The sequence below is a fragment of the Carcharodon carcharias genome, chromosome 7 (assembly GCF_017639515.1).
Source record: "Carcharodon carcharias isolate sCarCar2 chromosome 7, sCarCar2.pri, whole genome shotgun sequence".
Taxonomy (NCBI): domain Eukaryota; kingdom Metazoa; phylum Chordata; class Chondrichthyes; order Lamniformes; family Lamnidae; genus Carcharodon; species Carcharodon carcharias.
In genome coordinates, this window is record NC_054473.1 from 35,253,349 (window position 1) to 35,280,172 (window position 26,824).

Below are 26,824 nucleotides of genomic sequence, written 5' to 3' on the forward strand. Positions count from 1 at the left end.
GGTTTAATCGTCTTTTGATACAAATGTGCCAATAGGGTTGAACCCAGAACAGAACAGCTATCGAATTAATTCCAGTTACCTCGTCGACATTTTGTATTGTTTGGCTTGATTCCAAACAGTGAATCTGTCACCCACATTAAACTAAACACCTGCGTCCTGAATTTGCTCCACTCCAGGGTTAAAATTATCTCACAACTTGATCAAATGTCAGGAATTTGAGGCCCAAAATTCCACTGGAAGTGGGGATGGGCGCTTCTTGCAGCCAAACACTTCTGTGTAAACACCAAGAAAAGTGGTGCAGCTGGTGGGTGACTTCATGGAGATGAAATTATTCTTGGATTGCCCTCAAAAGAAAATTGAGTGGAGTGTAAAACACGCTACCCAATCACTGGCGCCTGTTTTGCATTACTTCCCGAGAAGAATCTGACCCCCAAATGTGTTAAAAGTCCCACCAGCCCAATCGGCATTGCCCTCAATACCTTACGCAGCTGCATGAAGCAGGCCTACCACAGTGTGTCAGCAAGTGATTGTGGCCAAAGTCGGACCTGCTGGCATTTCAACATCTGTTTTTCCCCCATGGTAAAATAGTCATGGAGCACTGGGAAAATTCAAAATCAGATGTGCCCAAGTTTTCCTTTTAAAAAGAAGTCTTGCACGTCCCAGTTCCCAACTTTTACTGCAGCGAGATGTCGCAGCTATCTTTCCCCAATGTGCTGAAATAAGGCATGTACCTACCAAAAACACATTAACGATGCCGATGCCAGGAATTTGGATGGGGTCAAAGACACAGGTCTCAGGTTTCCTGATCATACAGAGATTTTGTTATTGAGAAACCAAAAGGTCAATAGATAAAAGCAAAATACTGCGGATACTGGAAACCTGAAATTAAAAGCAGAAAATGCTGGAAAAGCTCAAGCAGCTCTTTCTTCACAGATGCTGCAAGACCGGCTGAGTTTTTCCAGCATTCTCCGTTTTTATTTAACTAAAATGTCAAGTTACCCTTTGGAAACTCTAACAAAGTATGAATGAAGCAAATCCACCTGTTGGCAACTTTTCCAACCTTTACTCAGAGTTTACAGGTATTGAATCAAATTGTGATGGGGGGAACAATTCAGTAGCAACACCACGTCACTGGGTCTGTTCTGCAAACCAACAGCGGTGAAGATGATCCTTTCACTGTGTTTAGATAAGATTTACTGTCACTAAGCCTTAGCAACAGAGGGCGGAATTTTCCGGCCCCTCCCGCCAGCAGGCTTTCCGGTCCCACTGAAATCAATGGGCTTTTGAGCAGCTCATCACATTTTACAGCCCCACCCCCAACGTGATGGGGCCATAAAACTCCGCCAGAACCTTTAGAGACATTTCCTGGATTTAAGCAGGAAGGCTTGATGGGCTAATATTTCTGCTTCCTGGGGGAGGCGGTATTGTCACTGGACTGGTATTCCAGAGACCCAGGGTAACACCCAGGGTAACGCCCCGGGGACCCGGGTTCGAATCCCGCCACTTCAGATGGTGAAATTTGAATTCAATAAAAATCTGGAATTAAAAGTCTGATGATGACCATGTTACTAATTGTCGATTATTGTAAAAACCCATCTGATTCACTAATGGGAAGGAAATCTGCCACCCTTACCTGGTCTGGATGACGTGTGACTCCAGCAATATGGTTGACTCTTAACTGCCCACCGAACAAGGGCAATTAGGGATGGGCAATAAATGCTGGCCTAGCCAGTGACACCCATGTCCCATGAATGAATAATACCAGCAATTTACTCAAATTTCAATCACAACTATTCAAGCAAAGGCTTTTTATGTACAGAATGTTACTCATCCATCAGATAAATAAGGTTCAAATAACAGATTTGTGCAATTAGTGAAGCTGGTGGGACAGATAAGATGACATTTGGGAAAGATCTGGAGATTTTTTACACTCAGAACATAAATCAGCTGCTTCTGTTCATGATTTAGAAATGAGACTTTAACATAGTCATTTTAATTGTAATGAGGCAGAAAGAAATTGTCAAGTAAGAGAAAGTTGGTAAAATGCATAAAATTATTTGAGGTATCATGCACAGGTCTTCAATGGTAATCTACAGTGATCAGTAAAGGGAACATAATACTGCAATGAACACAATTATAACTCAATGCAAAACGGGGTCCTTTTGGAGAAATTAGACTTCTAGTTCTGAAGCTGTAAAGAGAAAGATGACATTACATTACCTGATAAGAAAACAGGTTTAGACACTTGGGTAAATTCACCTACACATCACTGCACAATAAACAAGTTGCAGAGATCAGTCACTATTACAGCAAGGAAGTGATGATCTTGCAGCATCTTCTAGAAACACGAGAAATTTTAGCTAGTCATTACAGGTGAATATCAAACACCACTCCCTAATTGTCTAATTGATATATTCTCAAACTGGGTTAAAGTAGTGAACGACAAGTATTCATTTTCTTGTTAAAATATTAGGTTCCCAGCCAACATAATGCATCTTTACGTTTTTGGATCTTAGATAACTTCTGCTGAACTGATCTAAAAAATTAGACTGTTGGGAGGTTTTCACATTTTAGTTTGAAAAAGGGTTACCTCTTTTTTAGTGCTTGGTAATTCCATGTATCCCAGCGGATTCAGTTTCTTGTAGACGGCATAGAAGAAGCTACAAGCTTCTTCTCCCTTATTCACTAAACCATTTAGCATGTCTGTAACCCGAAGGTGCAAGTCATGAGCATCATTTAAAAACTGTGGAATAAAAAGATTTCATATAATAGCTTCAGTCATAGGGAACACTGCATCAGGAAATTGTACAATAACTGGTCGGGATAAAGTTTTATTTTTATTGTGCAAAATATATTCTTCATGGTTCCACTGATACTGAATGCTCAACTGATACAGATATTAAAACAGACCATGCCCATATGCAGCAAGACAACATTCAGGCTTGGGCTGATAAGTAGCAAGTAACATTCACACCACCCAAGTGCCAGGCAATGACCATATTCAACAAGAGAGAATCCAACCATCTCCCCTTGATATTCATAGCATTACCATCGCTGCATCCCCCCAAAATCAACATCCTGAGGGTTACCATTGACCACAAACTGAACTGGGCCAGCCATATAAATACTGTGGCTACAAGAGTAGGTAAGAGGCAGGGAATTCTACAGAGAGTAACTCACCTCCTGACTCCCTAAAGCCTCTCTACCATCTACAAGGCACAAGTCAGGAGTGTGATGGAATACTCTCCACTTGCCTCGATGAGTGCAGCTCCAACAACACTCAAGATGGTTGACACCATCCAGGATACAGCAGCCCACTTGATTGACACCCTATGCGCAAATTCACTCCTTCTACCATTGATGAACAGTGGCAACAGTGTGTACCCATTTACAAGGTGCACTGCAGAAACTCACCAAGGCTCCTTAGGCAGCACCTTCCAAACCCACAACTGCTACCATCTAGAAGGACAAGGGCAGCAGATACATGGGAACACCATCACCTGGAAGGTCCCCTCCAAGCCACTCACCATCCTGATTTGGAAATATATCTCCATTCCTTCCCCATCACTGGGAAAATCCTGGAACTCCCTTTCTAACAGCACTGAAGGTGTATCTACACCATAGCAACGGCAGTGGTTCAAGAAGGAAGCTCACCACCACCTTCTCAAGGGCAATTATGGACAGGCAATAAATGCTGGCTTAGCCAGCGATGCCTAAATGAATTTTTAAAAATTTCCACAACAAGATAACTGTAAAATTTCTAAGCTCTGGATTTTCAGCTCGACGGGCCTGAGATCAGCTGGGAAATGGACCAGCGACTGCGATCAGCCCCCCACTGCGATCTGCCTTCGACTGTGATTTCACACTGGCTGGCCAATTAACAGCCAGCCAGTATAAAACGCAAGCTGAACTGCTCAGCACTGCCGGGGTTGGGGGTGGGGGAGGGCAGGCGATGATGTCGATATTGGTGCAGGCAAGCGCTGACAGAAACCTCCATGGAGGCAGAGAGCTACCTCAGGGAGCCGAAGACCCAAAACCCAGGAGATAAAGTCTTTAAAATCAGGAAAGAAATGCCCAAGTATCACAATCAGGCCCCTGAACATACAGGTTATAAAAATGCTGCCCACAGATTTCTATTTTATTTAATAACAGAAACCTCATCCCACCCGTTTCGCTGAAAAATGTAAAGGCCGCCTGGCCGATTCGCCCGTCCGTCGATCGTAAGGTTGGACGGGCTACATAAAATGGCAATTGCACTGTTAATGGGCTTAATTGCCATCTTAATTGTTGGCGAGCACACTTCCCACTTTTGCGCGCTCGCCGACTGAAATATTGCGCGATTTCACGCCCGATCGGGTCGGCGTGCGCCTGCCTGATCAATGTAAAATTCAGCCCTAAACGCCTGATTCCTGTCTGGGGCCTCCCAAAGATGAAAAAATTCTTCAGAGTGGAAATGCAAGTGAAAATTAATCTATTATTGCTGGACGTGTAACATTCAGTGATCCCTCACATCGAGCCACCACCCAGTCCTGATTCCACTCATTGTTCAGACAGGTCAAACAAGAATCCCACCTTACTTCCCACAAAGTGCAGGGGGTGCTTCACAAAATGATTCTGTAAATTGCTCTTTCCTCACATGCACCACAAAGAAAACAGCAAGGTTGTTCCATTATTTCCTCACTCTGATAAAGATATTGATAAAGATATTACTATGCGAGTTTTCACACGTATCATCCCAAATTCGCTACATTACTCATGCATTCCTGGGAAACATGCCGTTTCCATGGGAGGTGGGCTCTCACTCGCCCGCCCGCCATTACCTCGCCACTTCATCATACCAGGCATCATATTTAAAGTCCAGCCACATGCACACATCTCAGTGCTTCCAGCCCACAATTATTGCAGGGGAGAGCCCATGAAAAGGTAAAAAGACTGCAGCCCCCAGGTTTAGTGATGCATCACTGGAATGCCATTTGGACACTGTGGAGGCTCGCTGTGATGTCCTCTACCCCAGCTCTGACCGCAGGGCGGGCAGCGGCATCACCAATCCAGCATGGCAGGCGGTGCCAGTGGTGATCAGTGCCAATGCTGCACAGGAAGAGATTGGCCATCCAATGCAGATAGAGGATGAATGATCTCACCCACGCAGCCAGGGTATGGCAACCATCTCATCACTCTAAACTCACACACTCAAGCCCAACACACATTCACTGGCATCTCACTCACTGCCAGCTCAAGGGACATCACTACCCATTCCCGCACACATCCTCACATGTCCATCTGGCCTCATCTCTGGAGACTGCCTCCTCAGGCATCACCATCTTGAGGCCACTTTCACAGATCAACATGTGACCCCCACACACACCCTGGGATACCCTCCTTCCCCAGTGCAGCTGTCATCCTGCAGCCTCTCCCCTTGCCAGAGGCATTTCTCCCCCTTCCCCAAGCAAGGCCCTGCCCTGCAGCCATTAAAAAGCCATCCACATGTGGCTGGTCTGGTACGTAGAGATGTGCCCATGAGCCCCCCCTGAAAGTAATGTGAAGCCTGGTGCTGATGACTGCAAGTGCTGACTGAAGCAAGATAGGAAAACAAACCTTGAAGTCCCGAGTGAAGTGCAGGCTGCCAGGCGCACATCGCTTATGTGCTGTGGTGAAACATGTTGGCGTGTTTTCCAGCACGGTGGGGGGAGGGGAATGAGTCTAGTGGGCTGGTACATACTAGTGTATTACAATGAGGTTCCCAGCATCCAATGGCAGGAAACACAGCCCGCAATTGGTGGGCTGAGCAGATGATCGCAAACTGGTTTCACAACGTTGTGAAACCAGACATGCCATATTCTCTGCTCACGCCACCAGCCATAACTTTTATTCATCAACCAGATCAAGTACTTTCACAAAGATCCTAATTAAGCAGAAAGGACTTTTCCTCAATCACAAAAGGAAATATCATTTTCGTTAATGCAATGCAATGTTACATGTTCCATGTTTCTTTCTACATGTGTCTTATTTACCTACCTGCTGTGTATGCGATGTCAAGTGTGGTCATATTGGCACACTGCTCACTAACAGTACTTTGCTTTAACCAAACTCTGTACCAAACTGCAATGGCAGAAAGACAGGATCCAAATTGTAGAAAACATTGGTTTACAGCATGGTTTTTGTTGGACAATCTCATCCATACTGAAGAGAGATTTGAGAGCAGAAAAACACCATTTGGCTTGTGTTAGGCACACATGAAAGCTAACATTTTTCATGGTCAGAAAGGAATTTCAGGGCAAATGCCTGGAAATGTGGACGCACAGGTGGAAAGAAAAGGAAACAGTCCAAGAACTTATAAACAGGAAAACCTTGTTTATCATTTATACACTATGCTAAGGATGGAAATATTAACACTCATAATATTTGAACACTTGTAAATAATCTTTCCCAGTGGGTCAGCTGGTTTATTCTGTGCAAACATGAGTCATACAACCGGGAAAGTCCCAAATTCATGTCCAGTTTGTACTGAGTTAATGGAGCTTAACTTTGCACTGTAAATTGGCCCATGCACGCTCAGTGAGATCATCTGTGGCTGGCCTTGGGACCTGAGAGTGGGGGAGGTGCATTAGGGGAATGTAGGACAACTGAATAGTGCAGTCTGAGAGGATTGGAGTGTGTGACCATTATCAGTTGGGTCTAAAACTAGTGAGGGGTATGAAATGTGGAGGTTCTTGGGAGTCTGAGGTCTGGCAACCTTTTGATGGATGGGTTGCAGGAGAATGAAAATTATAAGTTTTCATTAATTTCCTGCTTGCCATCCTCTCTCCAAACGTTTCCAACAGTGAGGTTTCTCAAATTTTGCTGGGAATTCAATCACGGATTTTACGATTAGAGGCTCCTGGGCCAGGTCAACATTAAGATGGAAAATAATCATGGCAGGCATCCCAGAGTCCTATTGGAATTCCAGAATATTGCATAAAATTGGAAACATTCCTTTCCCACCAAACCTCCCCCACCTCTCCGGCCACTCCCAGCCCACCACCATTTTGTTTTCTTTCTTCTGGAACTTGTACATGGCAATGCTCGGACAGCCACAGCACAGAACTCCAATGCAATCGGAAGGTGCATTTCTCCCACATCCATGTCATTTACATTCACCCACATGGAACTGGGAGAGCAATTTTCCATTCTGTCTGTCCTAGATCCAGTGAGAAAACATCTGGAGCTAGCCAGAAAATATAGCCATCTTAGTCCAATTAGTGTATTTGGACTGTTCTTTAACTACAAAAGCAAGGCTTTTTAATGCTGAGAAAGCATTTGATGTCCATTTACCCTGCTCCTATAAAGGCATAAATAGCTCTTTTTAGGCCAAGACATCAGGAACCGGCTATTTTTTTCTTTAAGTGTTTACTTTACTTTCTTTCAGTTCCTGGCTCACAACCAACACAAAGCAATGTGCAAGTATAGGGCCAGTGGAAACCTGAATTACTGAGCAGGGAGGAGGAAATGGTACTAGCTCTTGAGAATAATGCTCCTCTCTTTATGAGCATTGCATCTCCTGATTTTCTGTGACCAGTAGTACAGGAAATTCACTAATCCATTAGTTAAGGAAAGTTTTGTACCTTGTCAGCCTCGGTTCTATTAAGTACTGGTGGTTTGTGATTTCGAAGTTCATTTATCACTTGAAGCAAGTTTTCCTCACTGAAGCACCCATCATTTGTAAAATGTAAATGATCAGCTTTTAATTTTTTTATGTAGATGTCTAAATAAAATAAATAACAGACAGCAATGTATTAGCATCGAGTTTCATTATTCAAAGACACTAATTTTACATTTCAGGTTGAGGAGACCCATTGGGGAACTGTGTTATGTCCGCTATCTTTGGCAAGCATGTTTTTAAAATATCTGAACAGGCATCTCCCAACCCAGATAGTGTCAGACAGAGGCGTGAAGGATCATTCAATAAACTTGTATCATCTAATATTTTCTGTTTTCCCTTTGATGATGCTTTATTAGCAAGGTAACACTTTTTATTTATCAAAGATAGGGATATTTGTTCTGGAGAGTAATATACATGACTACTTTAACATCTAGTGTGAGAATCAGCCACTGCCACACTGGGAAGAACATAACCAGATCTAACATACTGGAAGAGCCCTACACCTGTCGGACACTCCAGTTGCCCACGCCAATCCTCTTTGCGCCAATCATGACCAGTGTGGTGTGATAGGCAGACAGTTGTAAGGAACTAGATTAAATTTTGGGCAAATCAATTTACTTTGGGCCTTTCCAGCCTTGGAACACTGAGAAGGTTTATGAATCCAATGACAAGGCCAGCTCTTCATGGTGAATTGATCACTTTTTTAATCTACATAAATAATACTTTGAAAAAAAAAGTATGAATATAGGTTGGCATCTCATCTGTCTATTATATTAAAAATGATGAGTGGCCCAAAGGTGCTGTGCCTGTAGTTAATGCTGTGAGTGTAATACTGTGTACCTAATTTAGAATAAAGTGACAGCAATTAACAGAATGTGACAGTGCCAAAAAGCAGCTTTGGCAGTCCCAGGAAATGACTAGTGACAGAAGAGAGTGGCCCAGAATTTCCTGAAACAGCATAACCAGCACACTCAGCCAAACTTTATGCCAGTCTGTACATCAAAATCTCTACACCACACTTATTGGATGGTATATCTGCTAAAATTTTCTATCAATCTAATTAATTCTGGCAAAAACATAAAAATCAGTGGAAACAACTGTGATCTGAGGGAAAGCACTGAACTTACACCTTCATTAAAAGCATCTTTATATATGAAAATTAAATTTTGAAGCTATCAAACAATCCTTTATGCACATTGGAAACTTTCAATTTTAACACAATTCTTTCATAAAAATGCAAAGATGCAAAATATAAAAAGCAGATCTTAGTGACCAAAAAAATCAGTACATAGCACCAGAAATGTGACTGGATCCCACTGCACCTAATGTTTTGAGGGTAAATTTACAGCCCTTTTAGGATGGTGTAAATACAGGAAATTCTCATTCTCTTGTCTTCTGGCTTCCTTTTGCGCCATAACAATTCTGTGATACTGCATGGGGAGGGGCTATGCTAATGAGTGGCTTTAAAGTTTTAGGCAGATTGATCAATGCAAATAAGGTCAAGGAAAACATGGCATAACAAATGGCAGAAGTTATTCAAGTGTGAATTTCCTGTACCTTTTCACTGAAAATCAGCATTAAGTCACTGTTTCAATGTAAGTTTCATAGAAATATGAGGCTAATAAATCCAAGCACTTTTGCACTACAGCCATCATGTTTACTACAAATCCTAAAGGTTGTGAATTTGTGTTACGTTCCCCTACATGTCACATGCAGTAGCAGACCGAAAAGTCTAGTAGAGACAGTGCAGGTTACCAAATCCACTTTGACCAAATAGACAAACCAAAGAACTGACTAGTATGATTGATCGAAAAATTCTGTAAAATGTGTGAAGCTACCATAAAGGATCAAACTTACAAAGACAGCACAAAATCAAGTACCTTCTCTTTGCACAGGGTGAGGAAATTTTTCAATTTCTGCTGCACTTCGCTTAGTGACATAATGAAGCTCATTACCTGCAATGACATTGGATGACCAAGAAATAGTTTTTCTTTAATCCCCACAATTTTCAAATACAACAGATAACATTTCCACAATAAATCATGCCCTTGAACAGTATGTTAAAAATAAATATAGTTTCTTGTTCAACATTAAGAGCATTTTACCTGTCTTTCTTTGGCTTGGAAGCTGCTGGTACACATATGAATCATACATTTTTAATGCTGTGTAGAAATGACCACAGCTTTCTTCACCTTTTTGTGACAAAAATTGGAGGAGTGTGGCCGAGCGATTGTGCTTTCCCATTTTACTTTTCCCATGTAACTGTAAAAATACAAGAAGAAACTTTACAGGTCACTTGTTAAGTTACTTAATATCATTCATACTCACTTCCCCACTCACCTTGGGGACAAGCAGTTGGAGAGGCGAACACGCAGGAGATACACAGAGCGGGGAGAGAATAAATACATCCCGGGGACCTGTCAGCTGATCGGAACCAGCCCACGCTGAGTTCCAAAGGAGAATGAAAAAAATATTGTGACATCACAGGAAAGATTGGTTGAAGAAGAAGCCAGCTATTTGGTGAGTATCTAATAGGTGTTTAAGGTTCATTCTAATACTAAGGCTTAGAATAAAGTAAGAACTGTACTTTTTGGTAAGGTTTATTGAATAGGATTTAAAAGTTTAGGGTTAAGGCATGGCAGGACAGCTCAGCCAAGCGGAATGCCCATCCTGTGGACACTTCTCGTGACCCAGACTAGCCCATGTGCAGGAAGTGTCACCAACTACACAAGCTTGAGCTCTGTGTTTCAGAGCTTGAGCAGTGGCTGGAGTCACTGAGGTGCATCCGTGAGGCAGAGAATGGCATGGATAGCACGATCAGAGAAGCGGTCACAGCGCAAGTTAGGAGAAAGCAGGCAGATAGGGTATGAGTGACTGCCAGGCAGTCCAAGAGAAACAGGCAGGTAGTGCAGGAGTCCCCAGTCAGGAGTCCCTAACCTATCTATTCTGGATATCGGTGAGGGTGATGGATCCTTGGAGGAGTGCAACAAGATCCAAGCCCAAGACACCAAGGGTGGCCCAGCTGTACAGGAGGGGAGGAAGAAGAGTGGGAGGGCAGTACTCACAGGGGATTCTTTAGTTAGGGGAGCAGACAGGTGTTTCTGCGGCTATCAACGTGACTCCGGGATGGTTTGTTGCCTCCGTGGTGCTTGGGTCAAGGATGTCACAGAGCGGCTGTAGGATATCCTTGTGGGGGGAGGGGGGGATGCTGCGAACAGCCAGAGGCTATGGTCCACATTGGACTACTAACAACATAGGTAACAAGGGGGATGTAGTCCTGCTTTCGGAGTTTAGGGAGCTAGGTAGAAAATTAGAAAAGCAGTCAACTCTGGATTACTCCCAGTGCCACATAAAGTGAGTACAGAAATAGGAAGATAAGATGGATGAATGCTTGGGCTGGAAAGGTGGTGCAGGAGGGAGGGATTTAGATTCCTGGGACATCAGGACTGGCCCTAGAGGAAATGGTGCCTGTACAAGCCAGACGGGCTGCATCTGAACAGAGCCAGGACTGAGTTCCTTGCGGGGCATTTTGCTAGTGCTGTTGGGGAGGGTTTAAACTAACTCAGCAGGGGTGTGGGAACCAGGAGGGAATATTAGAAAGTAGCACCAGGCTGCACGGAATGTTGGGAGAGGCAGATAGCACTAAAATAGAGAATAGTAAGTTAATAGATGCAGTCAGAGTAAGGGAGCAAGCAATGAAGTCTAAATCGGGATCACACTGCATGTATTTGAATGCACAGAGTATAGTTAATAAAATTGGAGTTACAGGCACAGATTACCTTGTGGGATTATGACATTGTGGCGGTAATGGAGACCTGGCTTAAGGAAGGGCAGATCTGGGTGTTAAATATTCCTGGTTACAAGGTGTTCATAAAAGATAGGAAAGGGAAAAAAGGAGGAAGGATGGCGGTTTTGGTTAAGGAGTGTATTGCAGTACTGGAGAAAGAGAATGTGTCAGAGGATTCACGGATAGAATCAATTTGGGTGGAGTTGTGAAAGAAGAAGGATGAAATTACATTGCTCTGTGTAATATACAGGCCACCAGCTAGTGGGAAGGATATAGAGGAACAAATCTGCAAGGAAATTACAGAGAGATGTAAACATAGAGTAGTTATAATTGGGGACTTAAATTACCAGCATATAGACTAGTAAGTGTAAGGGGCAGTGAGGGACAAGCATTCCTAGATTATGTTCAGGAGTATTTCCTATAGCAGTATGTGTCCAGTCCAACAAGAAAGGAGGCACTGCTGGATCTGGTTATTGGGAATGAAGTGGGTCAAGTAGATCAAGTGACAGTAGGGGAACATTTAGGGGACAGTGATCATCATATCAGAAGGTTTAGGATTATGGTGGAAAAGGATATTGGTCAGTCCAGAGTAAGAATAATCAATTGGCACAGAACGGACTTCAATGGGGCAAGAACGGAGCTGGGCCGGATAGGCTGGATCCAAAGGTTGGCGGGAGAGACAGTAGCTGAACAATGGGCTACCTTCAAAGAGGAGATAGTTTGGGCACAGTCAAGGTATGTTCCCTCAAAAGGGAAGGGAAGGACAAGCAAATCCAGAGCTTCCTGGATGACGAAGGAGATAGAAATTAAGTTAAAGAAGAACAAGTGTGCTTACGAAAGGTATCAGGTAGCAAATACAGTTGAGAACCAAGCTGAATACAGAAAGTTCAGAAGGGATGTGAAAAAGCAAATACAAGAAGCAAAGAGGGATTATGAAAAAAGACTAGCAGCTAACATGAAATGAAATCTCAAAGTATTCTATAAGCACATCAGTAATAAAAGGGTGGTAAAAGGAGGAGTAGGGCTGATTTGGGACCAAAAAGAGGATTTACCCAGAGAGGCAAGAGGCATGGCTGAGGTGTTAAATTAATACTTTGCATCTGTCTTTACCTACGAGGCAGATGCTGCCCAGGCCATGGTGACAGAGGAAGAAACTCAGTCACTAGAAAGGTTTCAAATTGATAAGGAGGAGGCATTCAATTAGCTGTCGGTATTTAAAGTTGATAAGGCACCGGGACCAGATGAGATGTGTCCAAGAATATTGAAGGAAGTGAGAGTGGAAATTGCAGAGGCACTGGCAATAATCTTTCAATGCTCCCTGGGTTCGGAGGAGGCACTGGAGGACTGGAGAATTGCAAACATTGCGCCCTTGTTCAAAAAAGGCTGTAAAGATCTGCCCTACAATTACAGACCAGTCAGCTTAACTTCGGTGGTGGGGAAACTTCGAGAAACAATTATTCAGGATAGAATTAATAGTCACACGGAAAAATGTGGATTGATTCAGAAGAATCAGCATGGATTTGTTAAAGGAAAATCGTGTCTAACCAATCTGGAGTTTTTTGAAGAGGTAACAGAGATGGTTGATGAGGGAAAAGCTGTTGATGTGATGTATATGAACTTTTAAAAGGCATTCGATACAGTGCCACACAACAGACTTGTGAAGAAAGGTCATGGAATAAAAGGGACAATAGCAACATGGATACAAAATTGGCTGAGGGATAGGAAACAGAGTAATGGTTAATGGGTATTTTTTCAGGCTGGAAGGAAGTTTGTAGTGGAGTTCCCCAGGGGTCAGTATTGGGACCCTTGCTCTTCCTATATTGTGAGGAAGACAGTGTAAAACTTGAAAAGGACATTGACATACTGGTGGAGTGGGCAGATAGGTGGCAGTTGAAGTTCAGTGCAGAGAAGTGTGAGGTGATACACTTTGGTACAAAGAACCTGGAGAGACTGTGTAAAATAAAGGACACTATTCTAAAGGGTGTGAAGAGCAGAGAGGCCTGGGTGTGTATGTACATAAATCATTAAAGGTGGCAGGACAGGTAGAGAGAGCTGTTTCTAAAGCATACAGTATTCTAGGCTTCATTAATTAGGGGCAAAGAGTACTAGAGCAGGGAGATTATAATGAACTTATATAGGACACTGGTTAGACTTCAGTTGGAGTATTGTGTACAGTTCTGGGCGCCACACTATAGGAAGGATGTGAACGCATTGGAGAGACTGCAATAGAGGTTTACGAGAATAGTACCAGGGATGAGACACTTCCGTTATGAGGAAAGATTGGAGAAGTTGGGACTGGTTTCCTTGGAGATGAGAAGGCTAAGAGGAGACTTGATAGAAGTTTTCAAAATAATGAGGGGCCTGGACAGAGTAGATAGGGAGAGCCAGATGGCACAGTTTTAAAGTGTTTCGCAAAAGAAGCAAATGTGAGGTGAGAAAAAACTTTTTCACACAGCAAGTAGTTAGGGTTTGGAATGCACTGCCTGGAAGTGTGGTGGAGTCAGGTTCAATTGAGGTATTCAAGAGGGCATTGGATGATTTATTTAAATAGAAACAATGTGCAGGGTTACAGGGAAAAGGCAGGAGATTGGCACTAAGTTAAAATGCTCAGAGAACCGGTGCAGACACATGGGCCAAATGGCCTCCTTCTACACTGTAACAATTCTGTGATTCTGTCAATCAAAGGTAAAATTAATCCACTGCATCTGATTTTTCTTAATCAGTTTCTCTATCAAAAAATGAATTGAGTGCATACACAATTCTCCTTTACTTATAATCCATAAAGAGAATTTTTACATAGTCAGGTTGCTTATACAGCATTCCACATAGGACACCTGACACTACACTGCTATTAAATAATCAGTGTAATGTAGTATTGTTTTTTAAATATTAGCTGGATTAACATAAGTGCTAAATGGTATGATTATACTGAGTTGGATTTTGTACAATGAAGAAATGTGACAATGTTTTATATTTGAATAATCAGGTAAGTAAATAATTTATGTACAAATTTATTTTCAAATGATCTTAAGTTTAGTGTACAAGCAACCGGGTGGGACTTTAAACACAAGTAAAATCAGACACAAAGCTGGGTTCTGTTGGGTCCTTATGCAATGTACAGCACAAGAAATAACATAATGTAAAATAGCACTAAATCTGAAATTTCTAAAACAATAAGCTTCATTTTCTTAGTATATTTTAGCTCAATGAGTTTAGTATAATATTTCACCCAAGGATATGGCTTAAAAAGTGGTTACACTGACCCTTAGTGCATCAGTGTCGCACAACAACAACATCCGGGAAGCGGTCAAAAAGGATATAAAACTGATGTATCTTACCATGTCATATTCTCTATTGTTCAGAACAGGGGGGTCTGTTTTAGCCAAATAAATAACAATATGATTTAACAAGATTTCGTAGAGACCTCCCTCATTTGTAAAAAATAATCTGTCATTTTTTAGTGCATCTTTGCAGCTTTTTCCTACAACAGAAACAAAATAAATTGAGATTGTACAATAAACGACATTACATTCCTGGTCATCAGCAGACAATTAAATGTCATGTGATTATCATTAGCTCCATTGTAAAATATCTCACCTTCACTAATCACCAATTAGTCAAAATATTTTCTATTAATTGCTGTTAGACCATATGTAAAATATATGCCACAGCTATGACTTGACAGCTGTTTACTGAAACATATTTTTAAATGATATCTCAAGAAACATTTCCTCTCATTATCACACCATTCTAATGTAACAAACGTGTAAAATTGCACTTTCATTCTTATTTCCATCTTCAGCACAATATAAAAATTCTTCCAGAGAGTTCTGACACATGGTGGTGATTTTTCAACTATTGCCTCCCATTTCACACAAGACAAACGAGCATCCGGCAATTGAAAATCGGGATGGCACATCGGGCACTCTGCTGATGCCCAAAGCCCACCTGACATAAGCCTGTAAATGGACAAGCAGCTGGCCTGCCTTCCTGAAGCAGGCAGGGGTGATTTATATATGCAGGTCCGGGACCTTAACCATTGCAATAGAACGTTGATTGCAATTTTCAAGTACAAATGGGCAGTGTGTAAGCAGTAGTCCTCAGAGACTGCTGGACACAAAACAGACCAGGAAAATAGCAGGAACGCTTTTTCTGGCCCACAAAATCACCCCCTGCTTGCTGTGCCCCATTCAAGGCAACCCTTGTTGGTCGTGTTAGCATGCAGCTTGACGATTTCTCACCATCCAACAACGCATTTGGCGGCTGTCAAACAAGGTCTGCACCAAAAATGATTCTGCCATTCTGGGCAAAAATTGAAGCGCAGCCAAAATTTCTCAAAACTTCTCTCAGTTTCAGTCTCCATATTAAATTTGCAAGGTTGGTGAATGTGGTGGCGCAAAATATCTTTCACTTCACTGACCTAGGTTTGAATCTTTGTATTTTTAAGCATTCTAAGTAAAATATGTGCCAGCAGTAGCTCACCTCCTGTGGAAGAGAACCAATCCTGGTTCCACTTTACTACCGGTCTGAGATTAGCAGGCACAGAGTGCAATTCTCAGAAGGCATGATCCCTGATTGCAATGCCTCAATGCAAACAGGAACATAGCTCATCAACTCCACCATCCAGAGAGATCTCAGCTGATCTTCAACTTAACTCCATTTACTAGCCTTGGCGTCATAACCCTTAGCAAAACATCTATCAGTCTCTGATTTAAAATTAATTCAGCTAGCATCTCCTGCTTCTTTGTGAGAGAGAATGCCACACTTCTACCACCCTTTGTGTGAAGAAATGTTTCCTAAATTCTCTCTTGAATGACCAAGCTCTGATTTTAAAGTGCAAAGCCAAAATACTGCAGATGCTGGAAATCTGGAATAAAAACAGAAAGTGCTGTAAATATGCAGCCGATCAGGCAGCATTTGTGGACAGCAGAACAGAGCTAACATATTCTATTTTTATTTTTGGTTTTAAGGTTATGTTCCCATATCCTAGATTCCCCCACTAATAGAAAAAAATTCTATCTATCCTTTTCCTTTTCCTTTCAACATCCTAAAAACAAAATCAATAAAATTACCCCTTAATTCTCCATATTTCAGGACTACAAGATTAGGTTATTTAATCCCTTCATAATTTAACCCTCAGAACTCTGATAACTTTCTAGTGAAATTACGCCGCATTGCTTCCAAGCCCAACACAGTAATTCCTCGTTGAACATTGCAGTTGTGTTTTGACTCCCCTCTTTCCTCACTCTTCATTTGACCGCAACAGTTTTTTTAAAAACAGGATATGCTTGCCAGTTCAGTGAATGTTTATCTGTTTACATGCGCTGACTAAAAGTCTCAGACAGGTTGCCTGGAGTTTTTTTTTTATAAAGGAACAAGAGGATAGTTTTTAATGTACTTAACCTGGCCTAAGAAACATAAAAATGCTCCACCCTTTACACACACACTCACAGTTACCTGAAATCTCTGCAAAGTTCTTAATTAAATGACCCTGGGTGGATGTGCATTCCCTTGAATGAAAATGCTGAGATTAAACCAGTTGTGGAATTTACACTCATATTGTCTGTGCACTTGCACAAAACTCAAAGTCTAGATTCTGCGCCTGTGCGCAATGCTCAGCAAAGAGAGCTACAGAGGAACCAGTTCATCATATATAGGTGTGAACAGCCACCATCTACCCCATTGTGCAGCAACGGCTTCTAACTTCAAATCATTTATGTGGACAATGGAAGGATTAATCATGTGGCCACATGACCAAAACTGGCTTCAGACACGCTGACACGTAAAATGACGCATGATGATGTCGAACGAATGTCCCAATGCCATTGCGAAGTCCCGCAAATTTCATCTGCTGGGCACACACCAGAATTGGCTGCACGCCTGCTGAAATGTAAATGGCCTATTAAGGCCATTAAGAAATTAATTGAAGTACATGTAAACGTTGCCCATCCAACCTTAAGGTTTGCGGGCAGGCAAATAGCCCAAGCGGCCTTCACATTTTTTAGGAAACCTCATCCAAGAGCAGGATGAAGTTTCCTAAAGCTTTTAATAAATAAATACATTTTCATAAATATAGAAACATGTCCCAACTCATGTGACACAGTCACACGAGGGGACATATTTAAATAAATTTTTACACCTTTTATTTAATAATTTTAATATCGATTCAATCTTCCTGAGGCAGCTCCGTGCTTCTGGGAGATTGAAGCGCTGTTTTGTGTGCATGTGTGAAAGAGCACTGGCCCCGACTCTCCCTCCTCCTCCCGCCTGCACAGGTAGTGCTGAGCGCTACCGGTTCCGTCTTACACTGGGCGGGCCTTATTTTTGGCCCATCTTCACAAAATGGCAGCGTGAAGCCAATCGCGGACGGTGTTTGGCTCCGCACCCAACCCCACGCTCCCATTGAGCCGCCAGCCAAATGGAAAATTCTACCCAATATCTGCTGTTTTTGACTACCATGTGCCACAGGCGGAGATTTTTACAGAACTCAACCCAGCAGCTGCTGCCTCCAGAAGGACAGATAAATCGTCCATCTACATCTTTACACCACCTCTACGCTGGAACCAAAAAGATCACCGAGCTCAGCCTCAATCAACCCAAGTAATAACCTCTCCTTTTGAAAACACTTTAATCAATGTATTTTTGGTACAGAATGGAGGGCCTCACACTTGCAACCTATATCCATCAGCTCTTCCTACTCACTTAATTAGTCTCTGTGTAACATTATGCTCCTGTCCAGGCTACATGCTATATCACCTCCCTTTGCATAATCAGCAAATGTGAATCTTTTGCTCATGTGTGTCATCTAATAGTGAATATTGAGGCCCCAGCAGATCATGGTGGAACACCATTAGTCACTTACTTCGATTTAGAGTAAAAACAGACATTGTTGCTAATTTTTTTTGGAGTGCACGGGCAATTTATTTAGGTGCATTGTCCCTTTAAACCTTTGCACAACCATATATGCCAGCAACTTAAAAGGGCCAACTTGAATATGGCCTTTGTGGGAATTTTGAGGTTGTTGTGTGCTTACACAGCTTAGGAGGAACATTGCATACAAATTATCCCTGACCAACCAATCTTCTAACCAGGCAAATTACTTGCACTCAATTTCATACCCCTAATTTAACATCTGTCATAGGGAAAATGTTAGAAACTATTATTAAAGATGTTATAACAGGGCGCTTGGAAAATTCAAGGCAATCAGGCTGAGTCAACATGGCTTTGTGAAAGGGAACTGATGTTTAACCAATTTTCTGGAGTTCTTTGAAGGAATCACATGTGCTGTGGATAAAGGGGAACTGGTAGATGTATTGTACTTAGATTTCCAGAAGGCAATTGATAAAGTGCCATATCAAAGGTTATTGCAGAAAATAAAAGCTTGTGGTGTAGGGAGCAATAATAAGTGCTTGCAGAAATAGTGGATACATTGGTTGTAATCTTACAAAATTCTCCAGATCCCAGAAGGTCCGAGCAGACTGGAAAACTGCAAACAGAAAATTTTTCAAGGAAGTGGGGGGGGGGGAGACAGAAAGCAGAAAACAATAGCCCAGTTAGTCTAACATCTGTCATTGGGGAAAATGTTGAAATCCATTATTTAGGAAGTAATAGCAGGATACTTAGAAAATCATTATTCAATCAGGAATAGTCAACATGGTTTTGTGAAAGGGAAATCATGTTTGACAAATTTATTAGAGTTCTTTGAGGATGGAACAAGCAGGGTAGATAAAGGAAACCAGTAGATGTAGTGCATTTAGATTTCCAAAAGGCATTCAATAAGGTGTCACGTAAAAGGTTCCTCATGGGGCAGCATTTTCCCCCCCATTGCGGGGGTTGGGGGGGGAGTGGTTGTGTGAGTGTGGGCAAGCAGATTTCCAACCATTTTACGTGGGCGGGCCAATTAAGGCCTGCCCAGCATGACGTCTGCCCAGAAGCTCTGTGCGCTCCCTGTGCGGGTGAGTGGGGGAAGGGGGGGGATTGATTCCCTTAGCCGGGAGTGGGCTCTTTCACGCACATGCGCAAAAAAGCGCACAGAGTGCCGCCTCAGGGAGCTCAGCTCAAGTTTGAAAACTTTATTAGGGGAGGAAAAAATGTTCCTGACAAGTCCCCCTCATGTGACACTGTCACATGATCAGGGACATGTCAATTATTTTTATTTTAAAACTTTATACACATTTTAAGTCCCTCATGAAACCTCATCCCACCCACGGATGAGGTTTCATGTTTTTTTCTGAAGGCCGCCTGGGATCTTCGCCTGAACACCAACCTTAAGTTTGGACGGGCAGGTTCATTAATTGGTTTCATTACTTTTTTTAAAGGCCTTATGTGACCGTTGACAGTTTGGCGGGCACGCAACCGAGTTGGCTGCCCACCCGCTGAACTGAAAATCTAAATGACGCGTGGTGATGTCGGGACATGCAGCCGACATCACTGCGCATCATTTTACATGTCAGCGAGTGAGCCCCACACCCCCGCTCGTCGACGGAAAGATGCTGCCCTTGGTATTCGGGGTGATATGTTAGCATGGATAGAGAATTGGCTAAGTAACAAGATAAATGGGTCATTTTCAGGTTGGCAAACTGTAACTAGTGGAGTGCTACAGGGGCCTCAACTAGTTACAATCTATATTAATGATCTGGATGTAGCCAAATTTGCTGACCATACAAACATAGGTAGGGAAGCAAGTTGCGAGGAGGATACAAAGAGTCTGCAAAAGGAAACAGATAGGCTAAATGAGTGGGCAGACAAATTGGCAGATGGAGTATAGCGTGGGAAAATGTGAGATTGTCCATTTTGGCAGGCAGAACAGAAAAACAGAATCTTGTTTCAAGGCTGTATTTGCTGCCAATGCGGTGCATGTGCAGTTGTACCGCTTTACTCAGTGAAGTCATTGCAAGCAATGGAGATCAGAATCAAAACCAAAAAGAAGTTAAGCCGATTTTCCAAAATAAAAAAAATCAAGCACAGTTTAACAGAAATAAGTTTCCAAAAAATAAAACTTGACACAGAAGTGAGCCAGAAACTTGGTGCGTGTATCACATTCCTCTCAATCTCCAAATCAGTTCAATGCAACAGGCTTGTTGCAGCCGTATATACACAGCCTGCGTCATTCAGGGTTTTTTTTTTAAACTCTTTGCTTATGTTATCGGGAAGGGAAAACAACATTTCATTTATTGTTTTAATATTCCCCTCCCCTCTATCACAGAAGTTTTTCTAGGATGGATTTTGCTGGCACTGTGTCTCCAGCCAAAGACATCATTGGTTTTCAGCTGGAGTGTTGTGTTGGCAGGTGACCCAGTGTTGTTTAAATTGAGAGAGGCTGCAGTACAGAGGGATCTGGGTGTCCTGAACATGAATCACAAAACATTAGCATGCAGGTACAGCAACTAACTAGGAAGGTAAATGGAAAGTTGCCCTTTATTGCAAGGGTAATGAACTACAAAAGTAGGGAATTCCATCTTGCTACATCTAAACAGGGGATTGTTGAGACCCACCTGGAGTACTGTGTACAGTTTTCGTCTCCTTACTTAAGGGCAGATAATCTTGCATTGGAAGCAATTCAGAGAAGGCTCAGTGGCCTGAGTCCTGGGATGAAGAGTTTGTCTTACGAGGACAAGTTGAGCAGGTTCAGCCTATACACATCAGAGTTTAGAGGAATAAAAAGTGTTCTTATTGAAAGATATAAGATTCTGTGGGGGCTTGACAGGGTGAAACAGAGAGCGGGTGAGCGCGGACTTCGTTTGAAGCAGAGAGCGGGTGAGCGCGGACTTCGTTTGAAGCAGAGAGCGGGTGAGCGCGGACTTCGTTTGAAGCAGAGAGCGGGTGAGCGCGGACTTCGTTTGAAGCAGAGAGCGGGTGAGCGCGGACTTCGTTTGAAGCAGAGAGCGGGTGAGCGCGGACTTCGTTTGAAGCAGAGAGCGGGTGAGCGCGGACTTCGTTTGAAGCAGAGAGCGGGTGAGCGCGGACTTCGTTTGAAGCAGAGAGCGGGTGAGCGCGGACTTCGTTTGAAGCAGAGAGCGGGTGAGCGCGGACTTCGTTTGAAGCAGAGAGCGGGTGAGCGCGGACTTCGTTTGAAGCAGAGAGCGGGTGAGCGCGGACTTCGTTTGAAGCAGAGAGCGGGTGAGCGCGGACTTCGTTTGAAGCAGAGAGCGGGTGAGAGGGTGGACTTTATCTAAAACAGAGCAACGAGACTTCATTTAAAAAGAGCGCGGAGAGCAGCTGATTGGTGAGTTGGATTGGTGAGTATTTCTACTAGTTAGATTAAAATTAAGGTCTATAGTAATTGTTTAGATCTCTAGTCATTATTTTCTCTTTCTTAAAAATAACTTAAGTATAAGATTGATACTGGTGCAAATAATTAATTTCAATAAAGTGTAAAGAGCAGGGAAACTAGAGTAATTAATGATTAAATTAAATAAGATAGCAATGGCAGGACGGACAATGTGCAACTGCTGCAGCATGTGGGAGCTCCTGGACACTAAGGTGATCCAGAGCAAACACATCTGTTTTAAGTGTTTGCAACTCAAGAAACTTCAGATCCAAGAACTGGAGTCTGAGCTGCAGACATTGCGCCACATCAGGGAGGGGGAAAGTTACCTGGACACTTTGCTCCAGGAGATGGTCACACTCCACAGGTTAGACAATTCGAATTTAGTCTGTGATCAGGGACAGGAGGGTGTGACTGCAGGTGAGGCAGGTGTGGAGATCCAGGGGGTTGAGTTCAAAGAGCCTTAGCCCTTGAAATTGTCCAACAGTTACAAGGTTCTTGCAAACTGTAGTCCAAGAGCAGGGATTGCAGGGGGGATGAACGAACTGACCATGACACCGTGATACAGGGATTCATTCAAATGGGGGAAGGAAATAGGAACATAGTAGCGGCAGGGGACAGTATAATTAAGGGGATAGATACTGTTCTCTGCAGCCCTGGGCATGAGTCCCAAAGGCTGTGTTGCTTGCCCGGTGCCGGGGTTAAGGACATCTCCTCAGGACTGGAGAGGAACTTGCAGTGGGAGGGGAGGGATCCAGTTGTCATCGTCCAAGTTGGTGCCAACGACCTTGAGAGAACCAGAAAGGAGGTTCTGCTGAAAGAATTTGAACAGTTAGGAGCCACATTAAAAAGCAGAACCTCCAAGTTAATAATCTCGGGATTACTACCTGAACCATGGTCAAACTGGCATAGGGTAAATAAAGTCAAGGAGTTAAATGCATGGCTCAAAGATTGGTGTGGGAGGAATTGGTTTCAGTTCATGGGACACTAGCATCAGTACTGGAGTGGAAGGGAGCTGTTCCGGTGGGATGGGCTTCACTTGAACCACGTAGGGACCAGTGTTCCGCGAATCAAATAGCTAGGGCTGTAGAAAGGGTTTTAAACTAAATAGAGGGGGGGAGCGCGCGAGGGGGTGGGGGTACTGGAGAGGGGATAAGTAGGCTTACAAAGCAAAGGGATATGGTGGCATTACAGAGCAGGTGCTTAGGTAATGATACCCAGAGTGTGACAGGAAGGGGCAGAGTGAACAAACATTAAAAAAAAAAGCAGCAAATAAGGTCAAAGGGGGAAAAATGGTAAAAAGACAAAATTAATGGCTCTTTACTTAAATGCACATAGTATTCAGAACAAAATAAATGAATTAACGGCACAAATAGGGGTTAATGCGTATGATCTTATAGCCATTACGGACTCATGGTTACAAGGAGATCAAAGCTGGGAACTAAATATTTAGTGTTTTGTGACTTTTTGGAAGGACAGGCAGGCAGGAAAGGGTGGTGGGGTAGCTTTATTAATACGAGATGGAACAAGTACAATAGCAAGAAATGATCTTGGATTGGAGGATGTAGAATCCATTTAGGTGCAGGTAAGAAATAACAAGGGGAAGAAGGCACAGGTGGCAGTAGTCTAAAGGCCCCCTAACAGTAGCTATACTGTTGGACAGAGAATAAATCATGAAATAATGAGGGCACATAAAAAGGGCAGTATATTAACCATGGGTGACTTTAATCTCCACATAGATTTGGAAAATCAAATTGGCAAAGGTAGCCACAAGCAAGAATTCATAGAGTGTATTCAGGACAGTTTCCTTGAACAATATGTTGTGTATCCAACCAGGGATCAGGCTATTTTGGATCTTGTAATGTGTAACGAGGCAGGTTTAATAAATGATCTCAGAGTAAAAGATCCCTGAGGAAACAGTGACCATAACATCATGGAATTTAGCATTCAGTTTGAGAGTGAGAAACTTAGTTCTGAAACAACTGTGCTAACCTTAAGTAAGGGCAATTACAAAGGAATGAGGGCAGAGTTGGCTGGAATGGACTGGGAAAGGAGTTTAGCAGAAAAGGTGGTTGATGAACAATGGCAGCCATTTAAGAAAATAGTTCATAGCTCACAACAAAGATATATCCCAGTGAGGAAGAAGGATTCAAGGAAACAGATAAATCAACTATGGTTAACCAAGGAAGTTAAAGATAGTATCAAAGCGAAAGAAAAAACATACAACATGGCAAAGAATAGTAGTGAGCCAGAGAATTGGGAAAGCTTCAAAAACCAACAAAAATGACCAAAAAACTGAGAGAGAAAATAAACGTTGAGGGTAAACTTGCAAGTAATATAAAAACGGACAGTGAGAGCTTCTTTAAATATATAGAAAGGAAGAGAGAAGCCAAATTCAATATATGCCCTTTCGAGAATGAGGCTGGGGACATAATAATGGGGAACCAGGAAATGGCAGAGGAGTTGAATAAATACTTTGCATTAGTCTTCACAGTAGAAGACACTAATAGCATACCAAAAATACTAAATAATTATGGGACAAAAGTGGGGGGAGGGGAGGAAATAAATACAATAACTATCACGAGAGAAAAAGTACTAGGGAAACTAATGGGGCTAAAGGCCAATATGTCACCTGGATCTGATGGGTTGCATCCTAGGATATTAAAGGAAATAGCTGCAGAGATAACGGATGCACTGGTAGTAATCTTCCAAGAATCCTTAGATTCTGGAAAAGTCCCAGAGGATTAGAAAAATGCCAATGTAACACCCTTATTCAAAAAGGAAGGGAGACAAAAGGCAGATAACTATAGGCCAGTTAGCTTAACATCTGTCAATAGGAAAATGTTGGAGTCTATTACAAAGGAAGTAATAGCAGAGCATTTTAGAAATGCATAATATAATCAAGCAGAGTCAGCATGGCTTCATGAAGGGGAAAACATACCCGACAAATTTATTAGAATTATTTGAGGTAACAAGTAGGATGGATGAAGGGGAACCAATAGATGTAATATATTTGAATTTCCAAAAGGCGTTCAGTAAGGTGCCACACATAAGGCTACTATGTAAGATGAGAGACCATGGTGTTGGGGGTAGTATATTAGGAAGGATAGAGGACTGGCTAACTAATAGAAGACAGAGAGTTGGGATACGGTTGGGTGGGGGGGGGGGGGGGGGGACATTTTCAGGTTGGCAACCTGTAACTAGTGGAGTGCACCAGGGATTAGTATTGGGGCCACAATTATTTACAATATATATTAATGACTTGGATGAGGGAAATAAATGTACTATCGCTAAGTTTGCAAATGACACAAGAATAGGTGGGAAGACAAGTGGTAAGGATGACACAAAGAGTCTACAGAGTGATATAGACAGGTTAAGTGAGTAGGCAAAAACGTGGCAGATGGAATATAATGTGGGAAAGTGTGGGGTTATGCACTTTGGCAGGAAGAATAGAAGAGCTGAATATAATTTAAATGGAGAATGACAGGAGAAAGCTGCAGCACAGAGGGATTTGGGGGTCCGCGTGCATTATCCCAAAAAGCTAGCATACAAGTTCAGCAGGTAATAGACAAGGCAAATGGAATATTGGCCTTTATTTCAAAGAGAATGGAGTATAAAAATAGGGAAGTCTTGCTAAAAATATACAAGGTACTAGTTAGACCACACCTAGAATACTGTGAACAGTTTTGACCCCTTATCTAAGGAAATATATACTGGCATTGGAGTCAGTCCAGAGAAGGTTCACTAGGTTGATCCCGGGGATGGAGGGATTTTCTTATGAGGAGAGGTTGACTAGGTTGGGCCTGTACTCATTGGATTTTAGAAGAATGAGAGGCGACCTTATTGAAACATACAAGATTCTTAGGGGGCTTGACAGGGTACATGCTGAGAGGTTGTTTCCCCTTGTGGGAAAGTCTAGGACCAGAGGGTATAATCTCAGAGTAAGGGGGCGCCCATTTAGAACAGAGATGAAAATGAATTTCTTCTCTCGCAGGATAGTCAATCTGTGGAATTCTTTACCACAGAGGGCTGTAGAAGCTGGGTCATTAAGTAAATTCAAGGCTGAGATAGACAAAATTTTAATCAGTAAGGGAATCAAGGGTTATGGGGAAAAGGTAGGAAAGTGGAGTTGAGGATTAGCAGATCAGCCGCGATCTCATTGAATGACAGAGCAGATTTGATGGGCCGAATGGCCTGCTTCTGCTCTTGTGCCTTATAGTAGATGCTGGGAGAATGTTTCCTCCTGTGGGGGAATCTAGAACTGGGGGCACAGTGTAAAAATGGTCTCCCATTTAAGACGGAGATGAGGAGGAATTTCTTCTCTGAAGGCCATCGTTTTTGGAATTCTCTTTCACAGAGAAAGTGGAGAAGGGGTCATTGAATATATTCAAGGCTGAGTTGGACAGATTTTTGATCAGCATGGGAGTCAAGGGTTATGGGAGGCTGGCAGGAAAGTTGAGTTAAGACTAGTCAAATCAGCCTAGATCTTGTCAAATGGTGGAGCAGGCTCGATGGGCTGAATGGCGTACTCCTGCTCTGACTTCTTGCTCTCTCAGGGTGCTGACATACACCAGAGCTGTGTTTCTGCTGTATTAATGTATTCTCTCAAGGCGTTGACGTTCTACCTGAAATACTCGGGGATTTGATCGAGCCCAGAGAAAGGGGGCTCTTCACAAAGAGAGACAGAATATGATCTAACGACAATTAGAATCCCAGTCAAACGTTTCAAACATTGTTTACGGTACAAGCATCAAATGGCAGCAGGAATAAAATTTCTGCCCCTCTACCGTGCACCTATTTTAAATTTCATACCTGCCTTAGATCAGAGCAGTCGTGATCTGATGAACATTGCATTTAACCGGGCTTTCTACTGGTGTGTACAGATAAATAACTTAGCCTTGATGTTTCCAGTTCTTACCCTCCATTTGTTCCACAGCCTCTGGTAAATTTCCCCCGCTTCCTGCTTTTCACTTTAGCCTTCGGACCGCCCTCAATCCCCAAACAGAGCAATCCGTACACAGGCTCAGCCCGAGTGACAGCTGAGGAGGAGCGTGTCCGGGAAAATACAGACATTCCGGCTCAGATGAAGCGGAATTTGGGGCAATCCTCGCGGGCGGAGAATTCCTCTTTG

The 26,824-nt window shown here is 42.7% G+C and overlaps 1 protein-coding gene across 7 annotated transcripts in view; it reads right to left on the bottom strand.

Annotated features, from left to right (window-relative positions):
• Positions 1-26,824, bottom strand: part of LOC121280474 — a 27,339-nt gene extending 515 nt beyond the window's left edge. Inside the window, exons 1-9 of one of the 7 annotated variants that reach the window (XM_041192511.1) lie at positions 26,506-26,824; positions 20,921-21,058; positions 17,105-17,325; positions 14,765-14,907; positions 9,745-9,901; positions 9,520-9,594; positions 7,602-7,741; positions 2,591-2,743; positions 1-2,191 (exon numbers count right to left, since the gene is read on the bottom strand). The exon at positions 1-2,191 is cut by the window's left edge and continues 515 nt beyond it. In XM_041192511.1, coding sequence (XP_041048445.1) covers positions 2,180-2,191; positions 2,591-2,743; positions 7,602-7,741; positions 9,520-9,594; positions 9,745-9,901; positions 14,765-14,907; positions 17,105-17,168 — 744 coding nt within the window. In that variant the 5' untranslated portion in view covers positions 17,169-17,325; positions 20,921-21,058; positions 26,506-26,824 and the 3' untranslated portion in view covers positions 1-2,179. Of the gene's footprint in view, positions 2,192-2,590; positions 2,744-7,601; positions 7,742-9,519; positions 9,595-9,744; positions 9,902-14,764; positions 14,908-17,104; positions 17,326-20,920; positions 21,059-26,505 lie in introns of those variants that run through there. The other 6 variants (XM_041192512.1, XM_041192516.1, XM_041192515.1 and 3 more) reach the window with 6 other exon arrangements.